General features: G+C 44.6%; 1 protein-coding gene across 3 annotated transcripts in view; it reads left to right on the top strand.

The window, feature by feature from the left end:
• Window positions 1-14,187, top strand: part of CRIM1 (cysteine rich transmembrane BMP regulator 1) — a 177,722-nt gene that overhangs the window by 138,505 nt on the left and 25,030 nt on the right. For all 3 annotated transcript variants that reach the window (XM_054567849.1, XM_054567844.1, XM_054567854.1), the window contains exons 9-12: window positions 4,830-4,992; window positions 7,839-7,900; window positions 8,991-9,200; window positions 12,811-13,026. In XM_054567849.1, coding sequence (XP_054423824.1) covers window positions 4,830-4,992; window positions 7,839-7,900; window positions 8,991-9,200; window positions 12,811-13,026 — 651 coding nt within the window. The remainder of the gene's footprint in view (window positions 1-4,829; window positions 4,993-7,838; window positions 7,901-8,990; window positions 9,201-12,810; window positions 13,027-14,187) is intronic.

The raw sequence follows: 14,187 nt of genomic DNA, 5'->3' as shown, positions 1-14,187 counted from the left end.
GAAGTCTTGCAGTTCTGACCATGTATCCCTATTTGACACTGAGATTCTCGACCTGAGTTAGTCTCATCTGTTGCCTGTGTACCCAAAGGCGTAATTAGACACCACGGGGAATTTGTCAGTTTGACCTTATCATCCAGAGTCTCATCACAGAGCATTCTGCTCTCACCCGCTCCCGAGAGCAACCCTGATTATCTAACACGTTTGGAAACCACACCTTTGGGAGGTGAGACAGATTAAGGCAAAGTACCTGATCCTTGGCTGTCAGATTCCTGTGGTCTGGGGGCCCGACTCTCTTCCCAGGCTCTGGGGTCACACTGACTCGCCTCTACCACAGTAAGTGGCTTTACTTCTCTGGGCTTCCGTGTCCTCTGTATCTGTAAAGGGCTTATGACAACCCCTAACTAATGGGTTCTTTTGAGGACAGAATGAATGCATGCAAAGCCAGCATTACTCACTGACATACAGTACTTGTTTCTGCCACACGATCGCGGTTTTATAACATCCATTTCTGAGTCAGCCCAAGTTCACGTGGGAAGCCCCCAGTTTCCCCTCCTTTGTGCCAACACCAGCCCGCCTTTGGTTCCTCCCGGCCTCGGAGGACCCTCACACGAACAACTCTCCCTTTACCTTTTCATCTTAACCCTCGTATATTCTCGTTCTCTCTTTCCCAGTTTTAGAGAAAAGGAAGTTCCTTGCAGTGAAGGCCTGCATGTGTTCTTTTTCCTTTTGCAGCTACTTGATGAACAGAGATTTTGTCTAAATTTCTCCCATACGTTATTTTTCCGCATCCCACCAAAAATCCTGTTTCACATGCAATGGTCCTACCCATTGATACTTAAGCTTTCTGTTAGGGATTATACCTTGTTTTAAATTGACAGTTGGCATGAAGGTTTCTTAGAGAAAGGTGAGCACTAAATATTTTTCTGCTGTTCATTGGGTTGTTGTTTACTCATTCTCATTCATTTTTTTCCCTCCCATTCATCTAGCATTTGTTGAGTGCCTACTGTATGCCTGGCAGTAGGCACACGAAAAAGATAAAAGTGAACCTTATCTTGACTAATATTGGGAACATGTTGGTAATATTGGTTATATGCCAATGTGTTGTAATGATATTACAACATAGTCCAGCATATTATAGATGGTTACTTTTAAGATTGAAATTAAAACCCAATTAAGAAACATGCCCTTCAAAGTCCATGGAAGGTATGACAAGAGGATTCTTTTGTTTGAGCTCATAACAAGTACCATTCTTATAACATCACCAAGACAAGTAATGCATCAAGTGCATACAGAGGAATTTAAATTATCCCTGACTCCTTTTCTCAAGGGCATATTTAGAATAAAGAAAAATGTGGTAGAAAGTGTTTTAAGAAAGTATAGTAGCAACAACAAAAAAAAATCATTTGGATAATCTACTAATAACCTAACACTATTGGTACAAGCTATTAATAACATTACTTCTTAACCAGAAAAATTTGTTGCTGTCAAACAGACTTTAGCTTAGTATATGAACTATATGTAGTAAGCGACATCTATATGAATTAAATGCCATTAATCTCTTGGCATCTTATTTTCTACATCTTTAAGTCAAGTGGATTTGGCTGGATTATTTGTAACTTCTCCACTTAACACTTTTTAAATCTAGGAATTAAAAATGCTTTTCTGTAGAAACTGGTAACGACACAGAAAATTAATGGCAGCAGGGAGAAAAAGCCTTTGTCTTTTTCGGGGAATATGTATCTGAACCAGGCAACTAAAGGGTGCATCATCAAACAAAGAGAGGCAGGCCCCTCATTTTTGTTTCATTGTAACTGTGAACAAACAGTTCAGTGGAGTCACAATTGAGACCACCCTTGGCAGTGTTATGTTTCTTTAATTACTAGTTTCAGGAACTTTATGGTGTTCTTAACTGATATAGCAGGTTGCTGGGAACTGACGGTGCCGGGTGTGAAGTGTGCGGCAAAGAAGGGCGGCAAAACTCTAGGGGCACCCCCGCATTGTGTGCTGTGTGAGCCACGAGATACTCGCTTACAGTAAAGTGTGAGTGATGCCCCCTGCAGCTGCACCACATCTTGGTCCTGGGAGCAAACATCTCTTTCTCCGGAGTAAAGAGAGGGTTGATTACAAACTGCTATGGACCCACCCGTGATGCACAGGAGGCCCTGTACTTTGCCACGATTTATAACTTTCCCTTCAACGGTAATTTACCCCTATGGATTAGGAGGCATTTATAGATCACAGTAAAGTCATAATGCTGAAAAATTATAAACACAAAGCCACCATTCTTTCTGTGGTTGCCTCAAGTGAGGTACCAAAGCTTTTCAGACAGACTTATAAGCCCCCCACCCATCTATGAGTGAAATGCTTCTAATCTGTCCGTTCTGCTCCTTATGTAAATGTTTGTCTTGATGATATATTTCTTTTAAACAGCCCATGATTGTTAATAGTATTTGGGAAAATTTTCAGTACTACTAAAGTAAGTTTTTTTTTTAATCCCGTTATTTTTCTGTTAATATGGCAGCCTGCCTGAGAGTGGAGAAGTAAATAACAAGAACGTTGATTGGTTAATTCCACCAATACTTGTTGAACACTCACTCCATGCTAAGCACCATGGCAACACCGGGACATTAGAAACACAGAAAATAGGTTGCTGCCCTGGAGCCCCTTCTGTTCGGAAGCAGGACCACGGCCAGCTGAGACCACGGCGTGCCGATGAGTGGACTGGGCAGCGCTGCGGCCTCTGGCCCTGGGCGGCCCAGCCAGTCCGCTGTCCTGGAAGCACCTTGACTGTTGGTTTACACGGCAGCCTCTGCTTGACATTCTCTTCTGTTGCAAAGCCGAGGTGGTTAATGACAAATTTAGTTTTTATCAAAATTTTTTAATTTGGTGATGCAACACTTTTTTTTAAGGGTAGAACCCATTCTAGAAGGTGGTCTGCAGAAACACTCGTTTTTTAAAGGACTAGAAAAATAAAAGCGCAAAGGTGGTTAGACTCTGAAGTTTTAAGGGATTTGATATTTAGGGACGCAGAGTCCAGGAAGTTCTCAGAGGGTTTTTAATTCGTCTGTGTCCCAACATGATCGGCTTGGTGTTGTGACTTAAAAATTCTTGTAACAGAAGAATGGGCTCACAGCTTAGATCTCAGTGTTCGAGAAAGACACGTGGCTATGAAGTCTTCCCCTCCTTCACCATCCCCTTAGTCATGGGAGAGAGATGAAAAATGATGACCTTTCAAGCCATAAAATTACAGATTTTTAAGTGAGGCATTTAGAATTTGGCTTTTAAGGATGCGAATAAGTAATCAGTTGCTTCACAGCGTAATACAGACCCATGAGGTTATATTAAATACTTGTAATGAAAGGTTTATGATAATGACAAAGTAGAAAATTATACCATAAACCACATTTTCCTTTTTAAAAGATGGCAAATTAAATATTCATATAGTACCAGCTAGGATTCATGAGAGATGCTATCTTAAAATATTAATGTAAAACATAAGCTTATTTCACCTATTAATTGTAGTTACGGTTTAATTTTAGATTAGAAGATGTGTGTGTGGAAGGGGCAGATGTGTTCTGTTTCTCCTGGTAACTTAGGCATTATTTATAACATTTATGCTTAAAGGATGTCCAGGTAAAATAAGGATTAATTTATTATTTCAACAAAAATGGCCTCTACTTCCCATTTTATTAATCCATGCAGAGCAATAATCAAACATTGCCGTACTTTTGCCATCAGACTACCTGTCAAATTCCGTGGTTAAAATTCAGACAAGTTTCTCCTTTAGTTCATCATCAAGCAAGCTCCTTTTACCTTAACATTTTTATCTTCTATATTATGCTCTTAATCCTTATATTGCACTTTTTAAAATCTTTCTAGAAGACTTCTGTTTAGCTAATATTTCTGGTAGTTTCTTCTGCCAGTCACCTTTGTTTTTTTTTCTTTTCTTCTTCTAAACCAATTAGTTAAAACTGACCAATAGGAGCCACTTTGACCATTTCAAACAGGGGATCATTAAATATCAATTATATATTCCTTTGGCACATGTATATTTTAGTCATTAAGTGTATCCAAATACATGGATGTTTATCAGCAGTAGAGGAAAAAATAGCTAAATGAAACACTTTCTATCATATTATAGGAGATGTCCTTTTTAAAGAAAAGGTAAGAAATCCTTTATCCTTCATTATATAATATGCAGGATTATATGATAATACCTGAAACTTGTACGAGTAAACGTGTGAATATTTAAGACCGTGCATTATTATGGTCATGCAGTAGTAACAAAATATATAATGAAATTTTAGGTGTAAGTTCCTAATTCTCACATTTCATCAGTAAATGGTAATCAATAGTTTGAAGTGACTGGGAAGAACAAATTTCATGAAAACACCCAGTTTCATCGTCACCACAAACACGATGAGCCTGATTAGAGGGGTAACGGGGAAAGAAGCGGAAGGGTCTAGTCAAGGAACGTGTACAAAAGACCCACGGCCGTGGACAGCAGAGCGGGGCCTGACTGAGAGCGCCAGGGGTGGGCCGGGCAGGGGCGGGGTTGGGACAACTGTTGTTGAACAACAATGAAAATATATGCCCATCAGAAATCTAGTTCTCAAAGTTGGACTTTATTTTGTATGTTAATACCAAAGCATGGAGTTATGTTGTGATAACCATGAAATAGCATAATCTGTACATTTCACCCATTCCTAATGCTGGGCTGGAGCTGAGATACGTGCGCGTGGGGGATGGGCAGGCAGGGGAGGCACCGGAGCGTGGTGTGCCCTGCCCGGTTCTGCTTTGGAAGACGCGTGCTGTCTGTGTGTCCACAGGGGAGGAGCTGTGCAGGGGCCTCAAGCGCGACTGCACCTTGGACTGCCCCTTCGGGTTCCTCACTGAAGACCACAACTGCGAGATCTGTGAGTGCCGCCCGCGGCCCAGGAAGTGCAGGTTCCGATTCACAGACTGTGACAAGGACTGCCCGTTCGGATACCAGTACGTATTTCTGAATTCTGAAGATCTGTTCTTAATCGTCTGTAACCTGGTGAAATGTCCGTACAGGTGGTGTTGGCTCTCGTGTGTGTTTGTGAATGAATCACTGATGTACCGAGTCCATCATATCTACGTGTGTCTTGTCGGGAGGCTCAGGAAGGAGGGATAGGATGGTGGCCCCGCGAACAAGAAGTTACTCTTCTCTGTGGGGAGGACGGGCCGGAGCCTTGCTGAAACTCTGCCCTGGGGGCCTGTTCTGTGGGGCCTCTCCGGGGCAAGGCCCTTGGACACGGCAGGGGGGTAGAGTCGTCACGTCCCAGTGTTGTGAAGGTGCTGTGCCTTGCGCGGCTGCCCGGTGCCTGTCTTGTGACAGCTGATTTCATCCATTCTTCACGTCAGTGGACAGGAACGCATTTGCAGTGCCGAGCATTCTTAACCTGCCATGTCTTGATGTCTTACCTTGGTACCAGTCTACAGTTCATAATACTTTTTCTGTAGCACTAGATTTTATGAAGATAAGGACTATGACTTGTGTTTTTAAATAGTCTTGACTGAGTCAAAGCCCGTGCTGAAATCAGGCTATTCCAGGGTGGGGGCGGTGCAGCTGGGGACAGAGGCTTCACGTGTGTTCTCCAGTGTCTGTGTTAGCATCTGTTTCTGCCTTTCTGTCATGTTGGTCCCTTAAAAAACCACCTTTCAAAATATTATTTCATCATTCCTTCCTTAGTTCCCTTCCTTTTTAGTCTTTCTGCCTTTTGAATTTGATATATTTATATAGTACTACTACTACTAAGGGACTTATAGCTATCATGTCCTACTCATCTTATTAAAGTCATCATTTTTATTCTTCCTGGAAATTCTGATTTAGCAAGAGAGTGGGGAATCTTAATTTTAATTGCATAAATTGGGAACATTAATCTTTAAAATTTCCCAAGTAAATCATTGTTCTTAATCCTAAAATATGGATATTATGCCAGTAATATATATGTGTTTCTTAGCTTAACTGCTAAGCAGAATAAATTATTATCATAATAGTTAGCTACAACCACTTGCTGCAGTATTATGACAGTTTGGAGTCAAGGCTGCATTCGAGTCCAATCTTTATCTCAGAGAGAAATCTCTAAGAGCAGGAGTCCGCAACCCCAGGCTGGGGACAGCCACCCTCCATGGCCTGTTAGGCACCAGGCCACACAGCAGGGGGTGAGCAGCGGTGAGTGAAGCTACGGAGCATTAGTGCCTTAGCTCTGCCTCCTGCCTCTCCCTCCTCCCACCCATGGAAAAATTGTCTTCCGTGAAACCAGTCCCTGATGCCAAAAAGGTTGGGGACCACCGTCTTAGAGGATTATAGATGTCACTTTGTATCCCTGTCAGTAAACACGGTCAGGGAGGACCAGGTTGACCACAGTAGACAAATAAGTTCTGCATTAGCTTGAACAGTAGCTGCCGTTCAGGGGCAGCATCTGAAGGAGAGATCTTGGCCAGACACAACGTGGGAGAGTTAGGATGAAGGCAGCCGTTGGTGCTCCTTGTACGCACCTGCTGAGCGGGTCATTCCTGTAGGTAAATGCTTCCAGAAGGGCGGGAGGGAGGAGTGGGTGCGTGGATGAATAAATGAGCGAACAAATAAATCAGTTAAAGTCTTGATGGGTCTTGAAAATCACACAGTGTAAGATGTGAGTGTGATTAATTCATTTAATTTCTTGTTCTTACTGTGTTAAACAAGTAGACCCTTGCATCTGGCAAATCGTAGTCAGTCACTTGGGCAGTGAAGAACCAAGTGGTATAGCAAGAGTTTCCCATAGGGTTGTCTTCATTTAGAGCCTCTTAATTTTGCCCAAAATGTGAAAAAACAGGGATTTTTTTTCTTCTTAATTGAACACCTCTATAGCCACTGAGGGCTAATGGGGATGCAGCCTGAGGGTAAATAGAGTAATTCCTCCCGGAGAGGAAACGTAGAGCCTGAGAGAGGGCTCAGGCCCGCGGCCAGTGGACAGAAAGCGGAGGAAATGGGCGCGCTCCTTTGCTAACGGGCAGTGTCCTCTTTCTCACAAAAAAAGAAAGAAAACTTATTGGTAAGAATTTTTTGTTCAGAAAATCTCCACTTAAACTTTATTTATAAACACATACCTATTTATTTAAAATCATCTTTCAGTCAGCATAAAACTCTGGCACTCTAGCCTGTTAAAGGGAAAAGCTTACCCACCCTTCTGGCTGTGCCCCCGCGCTTCTGTCGCGCCCTGCGGATGGAGCGGTTTCCGGTTGGTAACTCTTCCCCAAGGGAGGAAGCACCACTGGATACAGACGGCAGAATCTCTCAGGGCCTTTATTCTTTATCAGCGTTTGTGTCGCACTCTCCGCTCTGTGGATCCTTAACTCCTTCCGCTGCCTATAAGTTTCAGGAGATATCCCATTAAAATTTTACTGAAATTGCTCAGAGAACATGGTCATGAGAGGAAGCCTTGTAGCCCATGCAAAAGAAGGACCTTTGTCCCTAGTGCTGGCCTCCAACATTGACCGATACATCCATCACCATCCTGTTCGTGGGGCCGCACCTCCATCTCGTTATATGGTGGGACCACTTTTCCTAATTAAATGAATGGTCCTGTTATTGGGATTCTGACATTTACATCCCAGAAGCACATGAGCGACTCTAAACCTTGGCCGTGGGTGGAGGGCGGTCTTGGCCACAGGGAGCTAATTACATGTCATGCCGGGAGGTTTGGAGAGCAAAAGTCAAGTGATTCTGCTTAATAACAATATCACTTCAGTGACCCTAGGTCTGTGAGTGCTTGGACATCATTTCAGACTTTTGGATTTTTCTGACCTCTGACAAAATTTTAATTACCCAGGAAGAATAAGCACGGCTGTGACATCTGTCGCTGTAGGAAATGCCCAGAGCTCCCGTGCAGAGGTAAGTGTGGGGACGTGACCCTCTCCCCACCCCCAGAGCAACCAGGGGCACAGCAACAAAGAACAGAAGGACATCATGTAAATGACACAATTTCAGTGATTGCTGTCTACTCTGACACAGATGTTCCTCTCTGGGGGACCATCCCTTTTCCTACCTTAATAGAATAAAAGCTCACACTAGAATTTAAAGTAAGCCTATAATGGATGAGCCCACTGACCAAATTAATCACTGCTTAGCTCTTCAGTTTTACTTGTCTTAGGAATCTGAGCCTCCAGCACCTTTTACTTGACCTCCGGAGTCTCCCTCTGTCCCCTGCGGGTGGCTACAATTGATAGAGCAAAGACCTCTTCAGAACCCCAGAGCTGGGTGTGGCTGAACAGTCTGCTCATGCATTTTCTGGTAACACTGTTTCCGTGAGAATTTTGACTTCTGCTGAATAAGCACATGCCAGCCTATCGTTGTGTATAGGTGCGAACCCCCGCCTGCCTTTTGTCTGGGACTTCCTCCCCCTCAGGGACAGTCCTAAAGCCATGGGACGTGTGCCCTGAGCACCACTGTGCTTCAGTCGTCAGCATGATCCACAGACGAAGCCATAGAAGATCCCTCCAGTTTATTCTGTGTTTTTTCAAAGTTGGACAGTCATCGCCTGAATGGTGTTTTGAGGGGTCAGAGTAAACAAAAATCTAGTCACTACGTTAATTGTTCTGCTGAATAAAACTGTGCTAGTTGGCAGGGGCCCAGGATTTCCCCACTGGGTGACTTCTGGAGTGATTATTCTGCATATACTAAATAAATGGGTAACATTTGCTGCGAAAGCAATGTTTGTTTATTGTATAAAAATGAGAACGTTGAGTGAAAGAAGTAAACCTCAACTGTAATCCCACCGATAGGACAGAAATATATTCATAGGTCGTCTTTTTCTTTTTTCAAAATGGAGAGCTTTATTAACTTACATCCTTCGCATGAGTGAACCGTCCTTTGTAGGCGTGACTTTGGGTGACTGGGGGCCATTACCTGTAAGGACACTACGGGCTGCTTTTCCTGGACGGTGGCTACGTCTTTACCAAGGCTGCCTTTTCTGTCTGTCCAGAGGTCCCTGCGTCAACCAAGTCACCTGTCCTGTCGGGCACATGTCTGTCCATGGATGGCTATCCTCATAAAAACCAGGAGAGCTGGCACGATGGCTGCCGGGAATGCTACTGTCACAACGGACGGGAAATGTGTGCCCTGATCACCTGCCCGGTGCCCGCCTGCGGCAACCCCACCATCCGCCCAGGACAGTGCTGCCCGTCGTGCTCAGGTAAAAGCGGCCGTCATCCTGTGTGCTCCCTAAGCAGGTGATTTCTGCCGAGCAGGGTCTCGTCACACCTGGGGCTCCGGGCGGGGCTGAGGGGGACGACCCCAAACACATGTCGGTTCCCCGTGGTGCTCGTCAACCACAGCCACGAAGTCAGCCGGGGGCTCTAAATGAGCAGCCAAAGACCAGGGAAAATTCTAAAGCTCTAACACTGCTCTCCTTGTTTTTGAGCAGTTTACTTGGTTATATTGGTCTTTGGACTACTTTTCTCTAAAGGTCTGTAGGCGTATGTACTTAAATTCCAGCTCTCCATTTTATGGAAAGTGTATTAAGGCTGAACGTCATAGTTAATTGAGAGATGGGTGTTAATTTTATTCCATAAAAGCTTACTATTTATAAAGTAATACTGGAGATGGAGAGAATTATTGAAGTCTGTAGCTATTGCTCTTTTTTAAATTAATGGATATGGGGCATTCTTGCCAGATAGAGAAATTAAAACTGACCGAACATCCAAAACATTTAAAATCATAATAATGGTAATCAAGATAAGTTATCAGAAGAGCAGAATAGCTAGAACTCATGGGGGTCTGAATTAGGGTTGTCAGTAACAGTAACTATTATTACAGTACCTCCTCTAGTGCCTCGCATCCAGAGAGCTCAACACAGTTTTGTATTCATTAAGTCTTCCTCTGTGTAGGCCACTTTGAGTTAGGAGAAAATACACTTAGGCCATTTTTCATTTGGCAGACAGACACAGAAAGATGAACTCTCTTACCCAAAGTAAGATAGTGCCTTCACTGGAAGGCTAGGGAGAAGGAAGCTTTTTTACATACGCAGTTCTTCCATCAGATTTCTTTTAAAATTGAGATGGACTTGTCAGATTTTGGACTTATTTTCCCTCTGGTCAGTCCTGGTCCCGTAGCTCCCTGTGAGTGAGTCCACTTCTGTAGTGGGTGCAGTCGGGAACCTCAGGGGGTGGGAGGACACGTGATGTTAGCTCTGAGATTAGACACATCTCAGTAACTAAGGGATCTAAGTGACAGGCAGCCCTCACAGGCCCCTGGAAGGAACCAGGCTGCAAGGTGTATTGTGTTCTGTTTCTTCCCATAGTTCGGTCAGATGTGCTCTGTATCGAAACGATTTCCTTTTACACACGTTTTGTTAGTTAAAGATGAAGAACCACTTGTGTCCACAGCAAGAGAAGCTAAATGAGCAATTTGATGAGACAACTCTGTGTTGACTCTTCAGGGAAGGAAAAATGTATTCCAGCGGAGGCCCCTCGCTGTAATTAGAGGCACGAGCGTGATGTGGCGTGCGGGCCGCACCTGGGTCTTGGCTGCGCACACACTCACTGAAGACCGAGGCAGGCTGGTGGGAATGCAGGGACGTCCTGAGAGCAGATGGTTGACTTAGGAACCGAAAGTTAGCGGGAGCAGAGCTAGTTTTGTCCATTACAGAGATATGGAAAGTGCTAACACATAACACACACCAAATTATTGCTGTGTTATTGTGGGTGCATGTATAAAAACATACATTGTACGTTGCTATACAGGGGTGGGCAAAAAAGATACAGAATACAAATAAATAATACAATGTGTAACAGATAAGAATACAAGAATAAATGCTCATGGACTCACAATGTAAACCTACTTTTGCCCACCCCTGTGGATGGATGTGTAGGCGCATTTTTCCCAAATATCTTTATTTTAGTGGATTGCCACATACGGATTCTTCTGTATAGAGACCCAAGAATGGTTGCATTCATGGACTCTTACCCTAAAGAATATTTTCTCCCCTCTTCCATTCAAGAATCAGTTGGGTTTTAGGGTTCTGTTTTGTTTTTCTGAGCTCAGTGAGCAGCTCCTAAACTTCTGATGGGAGATTTACCAAATGGTATTGTTTCTTAGCTTTTCTTCCCCCCCTCTCTTTCTCACCCTCTACCTTACAGTTGCTCCTTCAGCTCCGTCTCTCTGGCCACACACATGCTTTGCCTCGAGGTACACGGTACATACACAGAGCCAAGGGAATGATTAGCAAAGAGACTGGCAAGCATCGTTTTTCTCCTGAGCCCTTCTCCACGTGCCAGCCTTTAAAGGGGCAGTGATCGTCGATCTTCCCCACATCCTTTTGAAAGCAGTGAGGGAGTCTTCTTCCAACATCAGCTTTTCGATGCTCTTTGGACCAACATTTTACTTTCTCTGCAAAGCACAAGAAAGGCACTTCCATCATCTCTCCCCAGCTCAGTGTTCATTTTGCTTTCCTCTCTACTTTCCTCATTCACTGGAAGGCCTGATCCAGTGAGTGGCTCATGAATATGAGCGTGGGCCGATGTCAGTTTCCTGTTACATGTCTGCCCTGTCAAAGTTGCAGTCTTACAAGTTCCCCTGAGATGAGCCTTATCGAAAGTCACCTCCTTCGCAGGAGACCAGCCCACACCCCTGTGTCTCCTCAGCGTTGTTGACTCGTGCTGACCACCCCTTTGAAAATAACAGCCGGGGAGCCCGTAGGCGATTTCCGCTCTGGGCATCTGCGCAGACAGGGTGGTTCCTCTGGGGCCCGAGCCGCACTGAGCACCACGCCTGAGCTCGCCGCGGTGTCTCCAGACTGCCGCTCGGCAGGGCTCCGCACTGTCAACACCTCCTTGAAATGCTTGTTGTATTTGGATCACACGAGGACGGTTAATGTCTTCATACTTCTCATTTCCTCAGAACAACTTCAGGGCCACTCCCAGTACCTCTAGACGTTTTCAGCGTTAGATTCCCTCTCTGTCATTATCACCCCAGCCAGACTCGCCTCCCCTCTGGGGAAAGAAATCAGAGTCCCCGTCAGCCTCCGAGCATCCACCCCTCTTCATGGCGCTCTCGCCAAATATTTATTCTCAGGTGAGGGTTTTCTGACTTGATTCTGCAAAAACATTCCTGCTCAGTTTGCTGGCAGTGGACCTAGATTGGGGTGTGGCCTTCTCAATAGCAGGATGTATTTCCAAGTACTCAGGGTCCCAGAGATCATGGAAAGGATGGAGCACAGAACAGCTGGAAACTGTGTTTAACCTGGAGACATGTCCATGATACAGAGGTGGGCTTGGGTTCCGACCCCTTGTCTGCCCTTAACATTCTGACCCCTCTGTTTCCTCATATGTAAAATAGATTCATAGTACCTACCTCAGAAGATTGATGGAAAGAATAAATGGTGTAACACATGTAGAGCACTTTGCATGGAAATTGATCATAGCAAGCATTCAATGAATTAAAAAAAAAATCTTCATTCTAGGCAGTTCCTCTACATATCTGCAGAGATCCCCAAGAGGCTCTAGTTGTTTTTTCTAGGGTAGGAGTTCTCTCCCTGTAATTTAAATCTCTTGTTGCATTCTGATTATTATTGACAAACTCACACCACTTGAATCTCACTTCCTAAAACTAACTCTTCTGCCGTTGCTGTCCGTTAATTTCTGTACATGGAATATTCCCTTCACTGTCCTCCCCTTGGAGCAGAGCGAGGTGCGCCACAGTCGGTTCATCTCCATCCCTTAGAGCACACAGCTCCAACTTCTTCAAGCATTGGTACGACGGCTGATGGATCATTTCTCTTGTTCTGATTTTGTGTCCTTCCTCAGATGACCTCGTGGTGCAGAAGCCAGAGCTCAGTGGCCCCTCCATCTGCCACGCCCCTGGCGGGGAGTACTTCATAGAAGGAGAAACGTGGAACATAGACTCCTGTACTCAGTGCACCTGCCACAGCGGGCGGGTGCTGTGCGAGACAGAGGTGTGCCCGCCACTGCTCTGCCAGAACCCCTCGCGCACCCAGGACTCCTGCTGCCCACAGTGCACAGGTAACCAGCGCTGGGCCCGGGGGCACGCAGCAGGGAGGGCTGCCGCTCGGGCGGCGTCGCTGTGCCGGGTCAGCAGGTGGACCCCCACATGGGGTGGTCCCAAAGCCAGTCCCCAGCAACCCACGCAGGAGCCTGTGGCAGCCTGCTTTCTAAATAAATTCATCCCCTCGAGGGACCGCCTGTTTGTGAATTCAGTGTGCCTTGCTCCTGAATTGGCTTTTCAAACAAAAGGTGATTGTTCCTTTCTGCTACCTTTTTTTAACCCTGTATCTCAGACTCAGGACACAGCCCTGCTGCACCAGGTTATTCCAGATCATTTTGCTAACGCAAAAAGTCATCTTTGTCTTAAACAGATGGGAAGAGCTGTGACTGATAAACAATATCGGTAACATTTTTTGACATATGTAAGGGTGGGGAAGATACTTCAAGAATGATAAACAGGGGAATCACTAAAATATACATAATGTGCTCACGCCCTCAAACCTGTGATGATTAATAAGTTAAGATCCAGAAAAATTAAGTGCCTAGCACTGCGTCTGTGAAGAGTAGTGCTGTTTTCTTCTTGACTCTCATAATCTGGCCTTAGCCGGAAAATTTATGGTTGTGAAACAATATAATCAAATTTTGTCAGGATTTTAAACATAAGTTACTGGTTTGTAACTAAAGTAGCACTTTCAATTAACACTGGAATGTATGACTTTTTTTTCCCAAAAGATATTTAATTTGTATGCATAAAATTACCAAGTTGACGGGTCACTAGTTTTACTTTGTTGTTGCTTAATCTTTCATCTTTTCAACTTAAATCAATAACCGTTTTCCTTCTAAATGTGTATTCTTAGGGCATTTCTACTTAGTAAAACAACAGCCCTTGCATTTTAAATACTTGTTTTCCCCATTGGATTATCTAGTCAGCTGGCCAGAGTCCCCTGTTCCGTCATTACATCCGGCATAGTCAGTGTCTAAACTCTTCCTGGGTTCCCACTGGTCGTCGTCTCTGAATTGCATCAGGCGAATCTGCAGGAACAGCCACACACGTACCGTCGTCCTCAGGCCCTGCTGCCAGGGTGTGGCCACCTTACTACCAAATCTTTGGTGAAATTAGCAGCCATGTTAATCCGAGAAGCTTAATTAGTGCGGCATCATTTCTGGTACAGGAAATAG

The sequence above is a fragment of the Pteronotus mesoamericanus genome, unplaced genomic scaffold (assembly GCF_021234165.1).
Source record: "Pteronotus mesoamericanus isolate MK-2021 breed Mesoamerican mustached bat unplaced genomic scaffold, CSHL_Meso_final contig_101, whole genome shotgun sequence".
NCBI classification, from domain to species: domain Eukaryota; kingdom Metazoa; phylum Chordata; class Mammalia; order Chiroptera; family Mormoopidae; genus Pteronotus; species Pteronotus mesoamericanus.
The sequence above is the reverse complement of the archived record's forward strand: the minus strand, read 5'-3'. Positions and strand labels throughout refer to the sequence as shown.